The following is a 16575-nucleotide window of genomic DNA, read 5'->3' as shown; positions in this document are numbered from 1 at the left end:
GTGAAAGGAGTTCAAGTCCAAGGGAGGGGCGATAACCTGCAGACACTCGGCCCTCCATGGAATGAGTTTGACACGTGATTTAGAGGGTTACTAGAAATAATCTAATTAGCAGCTGAAGCCAGTGGGTCAAACAGTCCTAAAGATGAGCCCAAGCCTGAGGTAAGACAGTGGCATTCCGCCATCTACTATGTTGTTGTTGTTGTTGTTTACCTTGAGGATTGTCAGAGCAAGTTTGTGGTCCAGAAAAGACCAACTAGGAAATGCCTGTACTGTTTGATTGTTGTAGCTTATGAGGGTGTGAAGGGAGAGCAGGGATGTGTGTGTTTACCTGCATGTGTGTATGATTATGTCCAACTCTTCTGCTTGTGTGTTTTCTTGCCAGATGCCACTCCATTGAAGTAGAAAGACCACAAGTAAAGAATCCAGTATTTTAGGATGGTAAGTAAGAGTCTGAGAAAGACACCAACCACAACATTTATTAAGAAGCATTAGGAAGTGCTCACATTATTACGTTGTTATTATGTTAGTGATTATCAACATGTGGTATTATTATTTTAATTTGGATGCAATGAAAGACAAACAATGAACAAGTCTGATTGGTGCTGGTATTCTTAAAGGAAAGGAGGAACACCTGTTGTTGCATTTATAACATAAGACCAAGAGTTTTTCCAGACCATGTGACCTGGCCACGAAAACAATGATTACATTAAGCTTGTGACTCTACAAACTTGTTGGATGCATTTGCTGTTTGTTTTGGTTGTGTCTCAGATTATTTTGTGCCCAATAGAAATTAATGATAAATAATGCATTGTTACTTTTATTCTGCCCTTGAGTTGCGTTCCCATGCAAAACTAGACAGATAGCTAACAACTAAGTCTTCAATAAAACTCCCAAGGCGTGACTTTTCTTGAATGAATATATTGAAAACGTTTGTTAAAAAACACATATTTTCCCAGGCTGAAGCGTGACAAGAAATAACTACACTGAAAGACCTGCATCGTAGCGTTGTTTTTAGCTGCTTCTATGCGTGCAGAACGAATTCTCTACTTCCTGTTTGCGTACAGTCTAAGTACCAGAAAGCTCCACCATGGAACACAATGAAAATCCATTTTAACCATTGTAATAAAATAATCTGTTACCTCCTAACAGGATGGCAGCACAACTTTTATTCTAAATAAGAATATAATGTTTCTAGACACGTTTACCTGACTATGGATGCTACCATGATTACTGATAATCCTGAATGAATCGTGAATAATGATGAGTGATTAAGTTAGACAGTCTGCGCTTTAACCTCATATTCATTGTATGATTTAAAATCCAAAGTGCTGGAGTACAGAGTCAAAACAACCAAAAAAGTGTCACTGTCTCAATGCTTTTGGAGCTCACTGTATAATGTGATGAGCTGTGTGCTTTATGAATTTATAGTACTTCAGAAATGAGGGCAATATTTGTATCTCAGAACAATTTGATGGAAAAAAACAAGAGATTATCTTCTACTTTGAGGTAAATAGCTTTGTGGATTCTTAACCTTTCTCAGTATTCATGTCTCATCTTTTAAAATCTCAATCAATTTGTGATGGTTGTTTTTGTTTGAAGCCATAGTGTCAATCACTTTGTGGTTGAATGATTCCTTTTCAGGTATTTTCTCCAGAGCGCTTTATGCCAACCCAATGCACTTTCTGTTTTAAGTCACAGCTGAATGAATGTCTTATATCATTTCACTTGACCTATGTCAAGGAATTTGTACAGGTTATTGTTTTATTACCCAGGTAGATGAGGTAGAGCTCATCTACCTTGTAAAGAGAGAGCTCTGCAGTACTGAGATGTTTTATTGCTGAGAGAGCTCTGCAGTACTGAGATGTGTTATTGCTGAGAGAGCTCTGCAGTACTGAGATGTTGTATTACTAAGAGAGAGCTATTCAGCACTGAGATGTTTTATTGCTGAGAGAGCTCTGCAGTACTGAGATGTTTTATTACTAAGAGAGAGCTCTGCAGTACTGAGATGTGTTATTGCTGAGAGAGAGCTCTGCAGTACTGAGATGTTTTATTACTAAGAGAGAGCTCTGCAGTACTGAGATGTGTTATTGCTGAGAGAGCTCTGCAGTACTGAGATGTGTTATTGCTGAGAGAGCTCTGCAGTACTGAGATGTTTTATTACTAAGAGAGAGCTCTGCAGTACAGAGATGTTTTATTACTAAGAGAGAGCTCTGCAGTACTGAGATGTGTTATTGCTGAGAGAGAGCTCTGCAGTACTGAGATGTTTTATTACTAAGAGAGAGCTCTGCAGTACTGAGATGTGTTATTGCTGAGAGAGCTCTGCAGTACTGAGATGTGTTATTGCTGAGAGAGCTCTGCAGTACTGAGATGTTTTATTGCTGAGAGAGCTCTGCAGTACTGAGATGTGTTATTACTAAGAGAGAGCTCTGCAGTACTGAGATGTGTTATTGCTGAGAGAGCTCTGCAGTACTGAGATGTGTTATTGCTGAGAGAGCTCTGCAGTACTGAGATGTTTTATTGCTGAGAGAGCTCTGCAGTACTGAGATGTGTTATTGCTGAGAGAGCTCTGCAGTACTGAGATGTGTTATTGCTGAGAGAGCTCTGCAGTACTGAGATGTGTTATTGCTGAGAGAGCTCTGCAGTACTGAGATGTTTTATTGCTGAGAGAGCTCTGCAGTACTGAGATGTGTTATTGCTGAGAGAGCTCTGCAGTACTGAGATGTGTTATTGCTGAGAGAGCTCTGCAGTACTGAGATGTGTTATTGCTGAGAGAGCTCTGCAGTACTGAGATGTGTTATTGCTGAGAGAGCTCTGCAGTACTGAGATGTGTTATTGCTGAGAGAGCTCTGCAGTACTGAGATGTGTTATTGCTGAGAGAGCTCTGCAGTACTGAGATGTGTTATTGCTGAGAGAGCTCTGCAGTACTGAGATGTGTTATTGCTGAGAGAGCTCTGCAGTACTGAGATGTGTTATTGCTGAGAGAGCTCTGCAGTACTGAGATGTTTAACTACTAATAACAATGGTGCATGTGTATTTAAAAAAAGAAATGTTTACGCATTAATATTTTATTTTGACAAAGTGTTTGTCTTCATCAAATTACCCTCAGGTGTGTGTGTAATATGTAATGTTATATATATATATAAAAAAAAAAAATCTGTTTTCACAATAGAATTTTGTCACCTGAATTTTAGGACATTTTTTCTCTCATATATCTACATCAGTCTGTGATGGACCATAGTAAGGGGTAACACTTTTTGCCACCAGATTGGTAAGAACATTTGTTGGGGAAGACCACTAACCTGGTATATCCCAGGTTTTAGTTCTGTTACTGGTATGTCTCATGTAATTATGTTAAAGAAGATGTTATGAATTGAGACCAGCTCACATTAATTTATTCTGGGACTGGACCAAGACTGTTCTAAAATCGAGTCCTGGCACATGCAAAAACTTGTAGTGATGTGTTGATAACTGAATGCTTGTTGTCCATGTAAACATCTGAACACCAATTCTGTTTCAGCACTTTGTCTTAAGAATACATTTCTTCCAAACTTGATTGGTGAAAGCAATACAGAGGAAGGTCCATATAGGGCTGGGTTCAGACATCACCAACATACATATCCCTATCTGAACCCTTCAGATCTATGAATACTGAGCTGGGGAAAGGGACTAGTTGACACTAGACTTAGATCAGTCTCATTGCATGTACTGGATTACTTATTTATTTTTCAAATTGAACCTTTTTAACTAGGCAAGTCAGTTAAGAACAAATTCTTATTTACAATGATGGCCTAGGAACAGTGAGTTAACTGCCTTGTTCCGGTGCAGAACAACAGATTTTTCCCTTGTATGCTCGGATTTGATCTAGCAACCTTTCAGTTACTGGCACAACGCTCTAACCACTAGGCTACTTCTCAGCCAGGTTCGCTTAACGGATCACACCACAGGACTGACACATTCTAAATCAAGTGTCCACTCCTTCCTTGTGAGACATGCTGCTGTGAAAAACAAATGCACTTGAAAGAGCAGTGTGTTTAAATATATTTTATCTGCAATGGTTGAATTCCAGCCTGCATATGCAAACAATTATTTTGTTAATTTGAGGTGTTTGATATTTATATTTTTTCAATAAAAGACTTGAGTTCTATTTTGGATTTTATTATTATGACCTCAGTGATCAGGTAGATTTTCTGTTCAAACTTGATTGGTGAAAGCAATATACAAGGCCGTGCCATTGCCACAAGGAGGCGCCAAAGAGTTATACACGACTTGGCAAAGACTTTGGGAGAAGGATGGAGAATCTAGGCGCTACATTGTGACAATTAAGAAATGTGTGTAGTCTGTACTTTAGGCTGCATTGAAATAATGTACATTTTAGCCAACAAACTCTTATCCACACAACAGTCCAGTTTCATTATCAAGAAGTTATCTAGTAGCAAGCTGAATTTCACCTCATAGGCTACGAAAAGGGAGCTTTCGCAGAAATATAACCATGTAATATAGACTAGGCTACTGCAATAGCCGCTCTAAGCAGAGTTTGACCAATTTTCAATGCAATACTCTGCGACATTAAAAGGTACATTTTTGTTTCTTGTGGAGGACCAAACCTGTAATTAGAATTACATTTAAAAAAATATATAAATGCCCACAAATAGATCAACCATGAATAAATGCACGTATAATTGGGTGAATTAATGCACACACAGATCATTTAAATAATTAATCCCACTCATTGATATTTGTATTTTTTTCTGTATGTATTCCTCCAATTTGATAATTAGGGGTGTCAACATATGTGGGTATTATCTAACACCATTGGTTGGTCAATGCCACGGCACGTTGCTTGATTGCATTTGCCTGCATTCAGTATGACAAAAGTGTTTAAAGGCCCCCCCAAACAATTTGCAGCACATAGCAATCTCTATCAATATGGTATGTCACTTTTTGGGGGAAAGTTGGAGATAAAATATGCTCTGCCCCACACGCACCATAAAATTACACAAAAAGAACAAATGGAACATTGTCCATGCTTGACATAGAAACAGGTGAAGGGGAGGAGTGAGTTACTCAGCACTGTCAACACTTTCTATTCAACAGTTAAGGCATGAAATGGGTCATTTTAAAATCAACAAATATTTCACTTTCTCTGGTCATATAGGAGTAACAACATGAATTTGTGCAGAAATAATATGGTGCGACTCGAGTTTCGCCATCATCTGGAAGATGGTGTCCGTTTTGGTTAGTGCCAACTGATGTTATGGGTGTAAAATGGCACATTGATGCCGTCTGTTGGTAAATGTAAATTATTTCAACACCAGTGTTTTTCCCCCCAGTGTGCTTGATATACCCCGGATGAATTGCAATGTGCTGAACAAGAGTGGTTATTCACATCAACGACTGTCTCGTCATTTAACATCCAAACAGCGGAGGAAAGAGAGAGTGGAGGGACTTTGAAAGGCGGACCCTGATCAGGCTGCTTCCCTTTCCCTCCGCTGAGACTGATCAGCTGCAGGCTCCATTTTTATTTTTTATTTATTTATTTCACCTTTATTTAGCCAGGTAGGCCAGTTGAGAACAAGTTCTCAGTTACAACTGCGACCTGGCCAAGATAAACAAAGCAGCGCGACAAAAACAAGAACACAGAGTTACACATAAATAAGCGTACAGTAAAAAACACAATAGAAAAATCTATTCAGTGTGTGCAAATGTAGAAGAGTAGGGAGGTAGGCAATAAATAGGCCACAGAGGTGAAATAATTACAATTTAGCAAAAACACTGGAGTGATAGATGTTCAGATGATGATGTGCAAGTAGAGATACTGGAGTGCAAAAGAGCAAGAGGAAAAATAACAATATGGGGATGAGGTAGTTGGGTGGGCTATTTACAGATTAGCTGTGTACAGGTACAGTGATCGGTAAGCTGCACTGACAGCTGATACTTAAAGTTAGAGAGGGAGAGAAGTCTCCAGCTTCAGTGATTTTTGCAATTCGTTCCAGTCATTGGCAGCAGAGACCTGGAAGGAAAGGCGGCCAAAGGAAGTGTTGGCTTTGGGGTTGACCAGTGAAATCAGCCCAGTAAAATAAAAAAGCTAATTATTTAAATGTATGCTCATTCAGCTGTGCATCAAGTAATACAACAACTGATCTATTACTGGTGGGATCATGTAGCCTACCTCAAATGTTGAAATATAATTGTAAAAAATTGTCTGAGAAAAACAACAATGCATTGGTAGGGGAGTTTAAGCAGAGCCAATATGCGGTGATAATGTTTTGGCACTATAGCGGGGTTGGTTGTTTAGCAACAAATCCACACGTCCACAAGTATGAGGCAAACAGATTGGATTGGCTTAGATTGCTGACAACATGTAAGATTTATTTTGTCTCCAATGATCATAGAAAGCATAAATACATTTTCACAATGAGCACTTGTTTTCTCTCAAATACATCTTTACAGTTGTTGGTTAACTAGCTAGCAAATTTTAGCCATATTAGCGTAGACATGACATGAGAAAAAACACCTAAAACAAGACATGGTATGAAGAACAACGAGCTGAAACGAGCCACTTATGATTCCCCACATGGTAGTTTCTTGTCATTCTTGCTAGCAATCTGGCCATACAGTAGAGGGGAAATGGTTTTCGGGTTTTGTTGTTGCTCTGCGTGCTTTTCATACTCCCACATAGTTAACAATCAACTTTAGCAATCAAAATGTAATATGTGATTTTTCCATGACAATTTGTGTCAATCAATCTTTTGTATGACTACAGTGCCTTGCGAAAGTATTCGGCCCCTGTCACGACTCCGACCGAAGGTGGCTCCCCTTCCCGTTCGGGTGGCGCTCGGCGGTCGTCGTCGCCGGCCTACTAGCTGCCACTGATTATTTCCTCCCCCTCCCTTATGTGTTCATTGAGTGCACCTGTTTTGAATTCTGTATAATTAGTGAGGCTTTATTTAGTCAGCCGGCCCGCCTGGTTCCTTGTGCGGGATTAATTATTGTGACCTTCTGTGTTGTGTAAACTTGTGTGCACGTCTGTGAGTTACGTGCTTTCCCATTTCGTGGGTCTTTTCTGGACCGTTTAAGTCCCCCTGTTTGGGGCGTTTGTTTTGTTTACGCCCTGTGTTTTCGTGGGGTTGGCTTATGTTCACCGTTGTGGTGCATTAAAATAGCACTCCCCTGAACTCTCTGCTTCCTGCGCCTGACTTCTCACCCACTACACTCAGAACGTTACAGAATCCCGCACCCTGAGGAATGGAGTCAGCAGGAGCAACAGCCAATCCCCTCCCATCGATGGAGGAAAGGGTTCTACATCATACCACCGTTCTCCATCGGATCGGAACGGCTATGGATCAAGTGATGGAGAGAATGGACCGATGGGAGAGAAGTGTGTAGGGCCTTTCAAAGTCCTGAGGAGAATAAACGAGGTGTGTTATCGATTACAACTCCCTTCCTATTATCGTATTAACCCCTCGTTTCATGTGTCTCTCCTCAGGCCGGTGGTAGCTGGTCCCCTACAGGACGGTGAGGTGCCGGAGGTCCCTCCTCCCCCTCTGGACATCGAGGGGTCCCCGGCGTATACGATACGGGCCATTCTGGACTCGAGACGCCGGGTGAGGGGCCTGCAGTACCTCGTGGACTGGGAGGGGTACGGTCCGGAGGAGAGGTGCTGGGTACCGGTGGGGGACATTTTGGATCCGTCAATGTTGAGGGATTTCCATCGCCTCCATCCGGAGCGCCCTGCGCCTCGTCCTTCGGGTCGACCTCGAGGCCGGTGTCGGCGCGCTGCGGGAGCCGCGCGTCAAGGGGGGGGGTACTGTCACGACTCCGACCGAAGGTGGCTCCCCTTCCCGTTCGGGTGGCGCTCGGCGGTCGTCGTCGCCGGCCTACTAGCTGCCACTGATTATTTCCTCCCCCTCCCTTATGTGTTCATTGAGTGCACCTGTTTTGAATTCTGTATAATTAGTGAGGCTTTATTTAGTCAGCCGGCCCGCCTGGTTCCTTGTGCGGGATTAATTATTGTGACCTTCTGTGTTGTGTAAACTTGTGTGCACGTCTGTGAGTTACGTGCTTTCCCATTTCGTGGGTCTTTTCTGGACCGTTTAAGTCCCCCTGTTTGGGGCGTTTGTTTTGTTTACGCCCTGTTTTCGTGGGGTTGGCTTATGTTCACCGTTGTGGTGCATTAAAATAGCACTCCCCTGAACTCTCTGCTTCCTGCGCCTGACTTCTCACCCACTACACTCAGAACGTTACAGCCCCCTTGAACTTTGCGACCTTTTGACACATTTCAGACTTCAAACATAAAGATATAAAACTGTATTTTTTTGTGAAGAATCAACAACAAGTGGGACACAATCATGAAGTGGAACGACATTTATTGGATATTTCAAACTTTTTTAACAAATCAAAAACTGAAAAAATTGGGCGTGCAAAATTATTCAGCCACCTTAAGTTAATACTTTGTAGCGCCACCTTTTGCTGCGATTACAGCTGTAAGTCGCTTGGGGTATGTCTCTATCAGTTTTGCACATCGAGAGACTGAAATTTTTTCCCATTCCTCCTTGCAAAACAGCTCGAGCTCAGTGAGGTTGGATGGAGAGCATTTGTGAACAGCAGTTTTCAGTTCTTTCCACAGATTCTCGATTGGATTCAGGTCTGGACTTTGACTTGGCCATTCTAACACTTGGATATGTTTATTTTTGAACCATTCCATTGTAGATTTTGCTTTATGTTTTGGATCATTGTCTTGTTGGAAGACAAATCTCTGTCCCAGTCTCAGGTCTTTTGCAGACTCAAATCAGGTTTTCTTCCAGAATGGTCCTGTATTTGGCTCCATCCATCTTCCCATCAATTTTAACCATCTTCCCTGTCCCTGCTGAAGAAAAGCAGGCCCAAACCATGATGCTGCCACCACCATGTTTGACAGTGGGGATGGTGTGTTCAGCTGTGTTGCTTTTACGCCAAACATAACGTTTTGCATTGTTGCCAAAAAGTTCAATTTTGGTTTCATCTGACCAGAGCACCTTCTTCCACATGTTTGGTGTGTCTCCCAGGTGGCTTGTGGCAACGGCCAGGTCTTGGTAGATTTGCAGTGGTCTGATACTCCTTCCATTTCAATATTATTGCTTGCACAGTGCTCCTTGGGATGTTTAAAGCTTGGGAAATCTGTTTGTATCCAAATCCGGCTTTAAACTTCTTCACAACAGTATCTCGGACCTGCCTGGTGTGTTCCTTGTTCTTCATGATGCTCTCTGCGCTTTTAACGGACCTCTGAGACTATCACAGTGCAGGTGCATTTATACGGAGACTTGATTACACACAGGTGGATTGTATTTATCATCATTAGTCATTTAGGTCAACATTGGATCATTCAGAGATCCTCACTGAACTTCTGGAGAGAGTTTGCTGCACTGAAAGTAAAGGGGCTGAATAATTTTGCACGCCCAATTTTTCAGTTTTTGATTTGTTAAAAGAGTTTGAAATATCCAATAAATGTCGTTCCACTTCATGATTGTGTCCCACTTGTTGTTGATTCTTCACAAAAAAAATACAGTTTTATATCTTTATGTTTGAAGCCTGAAATGTGGCAAAAGGTCGCAAAGTTCAAGGGGGCCGAATACTTTCGCAAGGCACTGTATATTGACATATTGTTGTACCACAACACAGTGCTTTTAACCTGCATGCAAATATCATTTTGTGCAGTTGTACATCCCCCTGTTTTATAGTCATTGTAATATGTATGTGCTGTGTATACTGTATTGTGTGTGTGTGATGTATTAATGTATGTAATAAGTATTTTATCTTAAAAAATAAAAACATATTCTATGTAAAACACTGTAGCAGGCAATTTTTGTGATGAAATAAACAACTACTGCTCCAGGCAGGAGGTTAGATGCACCACCTCCCATATGTTACAGGGAGGCCTCAAACAACTGCACAGTATGGTATAGACTCATCTGAATTGATGAGTAAAATTAATCATAATTACTTTGTCAAACATATGTTTAGCCTTTGATAGATATTTAATTGATTTGAAGTCGCTAGCTAGGTTATTTTACCTTGGTCATAGGCTAAAGATGGCGGAGGGCTGCTTCGCTTCCAGATCTTAGGGAACATTGCAGTATTTTGTTTTTTAACAACATGGGATTTTAACAAAGCAAATTTGAGGAAAAGAATGCTGAAATTCTACCAACACATTGACTGAGATATGCTCCGGATAGCTTAAGAGAATAATATAGACCTATACACTGATACAGTGACTGAGTTTATCAGGAAGTGTATAGGAGATGTTGTACCCACTGTGACTATTAAAACATACCCTAACCAGAAACCGTAGATAGATGGCAGCATTCACGCAAAACTGAAAGCGCGAACCACCGCATTTAACCATAACAAGGTGACTGGGAATATGGCAGAATACAAACAATGTAACTATTCCCTCTGGAAAGGCAATCAAACAGGCAAAACATCAGTAGAGAGACAAAGTGGAGTAGCAATTCAATGGCTCAGACACAAGATGTATGTGGCAGGGTCTACAGACAATCGTGGACTACAAAAAGAAAACCAGCCACATTGTCCAGCCAACGTCTTGCTACCGGATAAGCTAAACACCTTCTTCGCTCTCTTTGAAGGTAACACAGTGCCACCAACGCAGCTCGCTACCAAGGACTGTGGGCTCTCCGTGACCGACGTGAGTAAGACATTTAAGCGTGTTAACTCTCGCAAGGCGGCGGGCCCAGACGGCATCCCTAGCCGCGTCCTCAGAGCATGCGCAGACCAGCTGGCTGGTGTGTTTATGGACATATTCAATCTCTCCCTATCCCAGTCTGCTGTCCCTACATGCTTCAGGATGGCCACCATTGTTCCTGTACCCAAGAAAGTGAAGTTAACTGAACTAAATGACTTCTGTCATCATGAAGTGCTTTGAGACACTAGTCAAGGATCATATCACCTCCACTTTACCTGTCACCCTAGACCCACTTCAATTTGCTTATCGCCACAATAGATCCACAGACGATGCAATTGCCATCACACTGCACACTGCCCTATCCCATCTACACAAAAGGAATAACTATGTAAGAATTCTGTTCATTGACTATATCTCAGCATTCAACACCATAGTACCCTCCAAGCTCATCATTAAGGTTGAGGCCCTGGTTCTGAACCCCGCCCTGTGCAACTGGGTCCTGGACTTCCTGACGGGCTGCCCCCAGGTGGTGAAGGTAGGAAACAACCCCTCCACTTGGCTGATCCTCAACATGGGGCCCCACAAGGGTACGTGCTCCGCCCCTCTGTACTCCCTGTTCACCCATGACTGCGTGGCCATGCACGCCTCCAACTCAGTCATCAAGTTTGCAGATGACACAACAGTAGTGGGCTTGATTACCAACAATGACGAGACTGCCTACAGAGAGGAGGTGAAGGCTCTGGGAGTCTGGTGCCAGGAAAATAACATCTCACTAAGCGTCACCAAAACAAATGAGATGATCGTGGACTTCAGGAAACAGCAGAGGGAGCACCCCTTATCCACATCGATGGGACTGCCGTAGAGAAGGTGGAAAGCTTCTCAGCGTACACATCACTGACAAACTGAAATGGTCTACCCACACAGACAGCGTGGTGAAGAAGGTGCAACAGTGCCTCTTCAACCTCAGGAGGCTGAAGAAATTTGGCTTGGCACCTAAAACCCTCACAAACTTTTACAGATGCACAACTGAGACTTTCCTGTCAGGCTTATCACCACTCGGTACGGCAACTGCACCGCCCGCCACCGCAGGGCTCTCCAGAGGGTTGAGCGGACCGCACCACGTATCACCGGGGGCAAACTACCTGCCCTCCAGGACACAAACAGCACCTGATGTCACAGGACAGACAAAAAGATCATCAAGGACCTCAACCACCCGAGCCACTGCCTGATCACCCCGCTATCATCCAGAAGACGAGGTCGGTACAGGCACATCAAATAGCCATCGCTAGCACATAGAGGATGCTGCCTATATTCATAGACTTGTAACCACTGGCCACTTTAATAAATGGAACTCTAGTCACTTTAATAATGTTTACATATCTTGCATTACTCATCTCTTATGTATATACTGTATTCTATATTATTCTACTTTATCTTAGTCTATGCCGCTCTGACATTGCTCATCCATTTATATATTCTAATTACGTTCCTTTTCTTAGATTTGTGTGTATTAGTATATGTTGTGAAATTGTTAGACATTACTTGTTAGATATTACTGCACTGTAATACACCCGCAATAACATCTGCTAAACACATGTGACCAATAAAATTTGATTTGATTTTAAATCCAACATATTGTTTGCAATCGAGTGGCTCAACAGGCAAGTTTAAGTTTTACATTCACTTTTACATCATGTCATGTCTGCTAGGTAGGCAGGCTAAAGACAGCCAGAGTGAGTCAACATACTACGCGACTGTTTTGTCTGTAGCTGCAAACAAACCAACAAAATTACTTCTAAGAAAAGGCTCACTTTTGAGCGTCTTTTTCACGGAATCGATACTCTGCGCAGTTTCATCAAGTAGGTTATTCTGTTGCACGGCTGTTGTCTGGGTGGCGTGAAACTTTTATTTTAAAGATGCACTCGTGTTTATTACAAGATACTGGTCTGTTATGTGTACTGATTACAAACAAGGATATCACAAGTCAATAAAACATAATGTTACAAAACTGATAGTAAATAATAAGCCATGTTCGCACAAGTAAGTTACGTTTTCAGTATCGACCGCACCCCATAACTAGAATATGAGACTGCAGGCCTATTTGCAGGCCCATAACATTATGGTAACTTTTTGCTGTGTGTGTGTGTGGCTTTACCATAAGAAGTAGGGAGTTTCCAGGGTTGGGTAGCTTACATGTAATCAGTTACTCCCCAACCCTTGGGGTTTCTACCAGGTGTTTCCAGGGTTGGGTAGGTTACATGTAGTCAGTTACTCCCCAACCCTTGGGGTTTCTACCTCTACCCCCCAATGATAACATATTATTGGTCTATTGTATTGGCAAGGAGAGAGATTTTAACAGCTGAAATTGTACGTGGTAACCCACACTTCTCCCCTTTATTTTGGCATCAGTTTATTTTTAGGGCTATACATAAACCACACATCGCATAATTCCCACATACATGTAAACTGACAACTGTTATTGTGGTTAATATGTACAGTTGAAGTCGGAAGTTTACATTTAAACTCAGTTTTTCACAATTCCTGACATTTAATCTTAGTAAAAATTCCCTGTCTTAGGTCAGTTAGGATCACCACTTTATTTCGAGAATGTGAAATGTCAGAATAATAGTAGCGAGAATTATTTATTTAAGCTTTTATTTCTTTCATCACATTCCCAACGGTCAGAAGTTTACATACACTCAATTAGTATTTGGTAGCATTGTCTTTAAATTGTTTAACTTGGGTCAAAGCTTTCGGGTAGCCTTCCACAAGCTTTCCACAATATGTTGGGTGAATTTTGGCCCATTCCTCCTGACAGAGCTGGTGGACTGAGTCAGGTTTGTAAGGCCTCCTTGCTCACACACGCATTTTCGGGTATGAAAAAACAATTATTTTTACTGCTCTAATTACATTGGTAACCAGTTTATAATAGAAATAATTAACCTCGGGTTTGCGTTGCGTCGTGCATAAGAACAGTCCATAGTCATGGTATACTAGCCATATACCACACCTCCTTGGGCCTTATGTCGTTCTGCCCCTGAGCAAGGCAGCTTACCCACTGTTCCCCGGACGCCGAACATGTGGATGTCGATTAAATGCGGAAGACACATTTCAGTTGAATGTATTCAGTTGTACAACTGACTAGGTATCCCCCTTTCCCATTTACCCCTTTTTTGTTAAGTATAACCAGATTACCCACACCAGCAAGGCTGTGATAACCAGAGAGAGTGAGGAAGAGAAGAAGCCGTTACTAGATGAGGCAGGATCTACTGATAACACAGGTGATATTGTGAGTAACAGCCACCTCAAACAAAATGATCAGAATCAGGGCCGGAATTCCAATGCCTTCCAGCATAGATCTCAAGTGAGGACACTGACTAAGGAATAATGGAAAGAGAGCGGGAAGTGAAGGAAGAGAGTAAGGGAGGGGAGGAGTCTATGTCACTGTCTCATCTGACCCCCTCCAAAGCCCAGAGATGGATACCAGAGATGGATACAGCCTGAAGCACAATCAGGATACACTGTGGGGGACAGAGGATTATGGGAATGGATCTGATCAGGAGTCACGTAAGGCAATGGTCTGAGATTATGATGCAGAGACAGGGGGAGATGAAGAGAACGAGGGAAGACGAGATGGAGAGGGGGAGGGAGAGGGTAGAAGAGATGGAGAGGGGAAGGAAGAGAACACAGGATGAAGGGAAGGAAGAGGAGGAATCCAGCAGAGCCACACTCAACAGCCAGACTGACGGTCAGAGGTCTCCACCAACCCCTCAGAGAAAGAACAAATATGGAGCGTCAGAGATAGAGGTGAAAGAAACTAACTCCTCCCAAACAAACACCCCCATCCTGAATTCCCATACATCAAGACCCAATGATTACCCTGATCTATAAGACAATATCATGGCTATCAGATGGGTGTAGAACAAGTAAGCGTAGTGAAGACAATGGAAACCCAGAGGAGCAGTGGTCAGGTGGACAGAGAGGGAGGAACACCTGGCCTATCAGGTCTGGGGAGACCCACTAACTCAGTGTCTGAAAGTACAGACACTCCTGATAGAAGCAGTCCAGGATTGTCAGCTGGTCTCAGAGCCACAGCATGTAGGTACAATATCTACTCCAGTAAACTACAATTCAGGTGCACCTTCCAGAGCAGTAGACATGAGCTCAGATACAATTTGTACATTAATAGAGAGTAGCTCAGATACCCTGTCTACTTCACAGGGAAGTATAGCTAAATCCTCTGTACCAACAGAGACCAGACCAGTACAGCTACAGCCTCTGTACTAGAAGAAACCAGTTGAAAAGCACTTGTTGAATATATAGTTTGTTTGATAAATATTTAGATTCTGTACAGGGAAGGTTTGTTTCTCTCCAGTAAACTCATCTCTCCTTTTCTATCTATTTTGGGTTATTATGTATCATGTAATTATCCTGTATGTGCTGTCATGTTTAGCCTAGGCTACTATGATTTTTATGAACTCTGAATAATGTGAATTATAATTAAATCTTGATCCATGCAACAAGATGGCAAATGTATTATTTCATAAGAAAATATTTCATTGTGTGACTGTTTTAGTGTGCATGCCTCATACAGTAGGCTCAGTGGACAGGAGGAAAATTAAATGAACTATAGTTATTAAGTTACCTTTGAATATTACAATATTACCAACTTTGGTTACATTATAGCACAGTGATCCTATCAATTCTAAATGATATATATAATTCTGTACATTGTAGCCAATTATACACACAGGGAGGCGCCAGAGACCAGGTATGTATGGGCAAGGATTATTCCAGACGTTATTATAGCATACAAAAGTTATTATAGCATATCAACATAATACAATGTGTTGGTATACAGTGTGATTGTATTTCAGCTATTAAACATGATTTACAAATCAAATGGAACGTTATTTTCAACCAAGTGGTCATGACTTCAGAGGAAGGCAGAGGGAGGAACTAAAATCCACATTTTACTTTCACTTTCACAGCCTCGGTAGGCAAGGCTATGAACCACATAGTGTTTTAGCATATCTCATTTGAACTTACTTTTATTTACTATAGAAATAAACGAACGAACTAACAAAGATGTCCAAACTTAAGCTTATCCGATTGTGCTTCTGGTTTTATCTGGTGCGAACGGTGGTCTCCGAAGGTAAGTTGAACCGACTGAACCAAACGTAGAGTTTGGCCTACCTAATATTTGTTAGGCTACTTGTTTGCTATTGTGTGCTAGTTGTATGGCCTAGCCTACAACATCACATACTAAACGTGCCTTGTGAACACCGCGCTGCAGCCGCCGAGTGGGATTCATATCAAAGAAAATAAGGAACATGGCAATCTGAAATCATAAACGACATTATGGAGTGATGGCCTAAACACACTCTTCCTATTGAATAATGGTTTTAAACGACGTCTGTGTGGGTTACGTTACGGACCGCACCCTTCATATTCCGTTTAGCTACACACAGAGCCAACTTCAGGAAGTGATCAGATGTTGAATCCTGGCCTAACCAAGGCTAAAACCTACAGACGGGTCTGCGTGATCATGGCAGGCCCTGCGTTATGGGCGAGCCTTAGGGGGGCCCATCCAAATAAAATATAGAAATATTGATCATTTATTTGACTGAGACGCACTCCGACAGTAAGACCCATCAATCTCAGATAAAGAACCCGAGCGAGCGAAACAGTGCTCCTCTGTCTCTGTATGTGTAGACAATGTATCTGATTCTGTCTGGACCAAAAGAGTATGGCATGTTATACTATTTCTGTCCAGACCGCATCAGATCCAGAGGCCAGATAAAGGAGGCTGGCTTCCCCTAAAGTATTTGGGATGCCAAGGCAGCAGCTACTCTTCCTGGGGTCCAAACACATTAAGTGTACTTACATTACACACA

At 42.0% G+C, this 16575-nt stretch overlaps 1 protein-coding gene and 1 long non-coding RNA gene across 5 annotated transcripts in view; both read left to right on the top strand.

Annotated features, from left to right (window-relative positions):
* Positions 1–19: 19 nt before the first annotated feature.
* Positions 20–5470, top strand: LOC118941105 (uncharacterized). The gene is made up of 3 exons (XR_005037389.2): positions 20–159; positions 383–438; positions 5331–5470. It is a non-coding gene; the product is annotated as an uncharacterized LOC118941105 (long non-coding RNA).
* A 9976-nt stretch (positions 5471–15446) lies between these two features.
* LOC110495661 (uncharacterized) overlaps positions 15447–16575 on the top strand; it is a 30389-nt gene continuing 29260 nt past the window's right edge. For all 4 annotated transcript variants that reach the window (XR_016488337.1, XM_090207879.1, XM_090207878.1 and 1 more), the window contains exon 1: positions 15447–15833. Coding sequence is in view for 3 of the 4 variants with exons in the window: in XM_090207879.1 (XP_090064005.1) it covers positions 15767–15833 (67 nt within the window). In the remaining variant the exon portion in view is untranslated. The remainder of the gene's footprint in view (positions 15834–16575) is intronic.

Source organism: Oncorhynchus mykiss, chromosome 18 (genome assembly GCF_057628025.1).
Source record: "Oncorhynchus mykiss isolate SJ-2025 chromosome 18, ASM5762802v1, whole genome shotgun sequence".
NCBI classification, from domain to species: Eukaryota; Metazoa; Chordata; class Actinopteri; order Salmoniformes; family Salmonidae; genus Oncorhynchus; species Oncorhynchus mykiss.
This window is presented reverse-complemented; position numbering and strand designations above follow the sequence as displayed.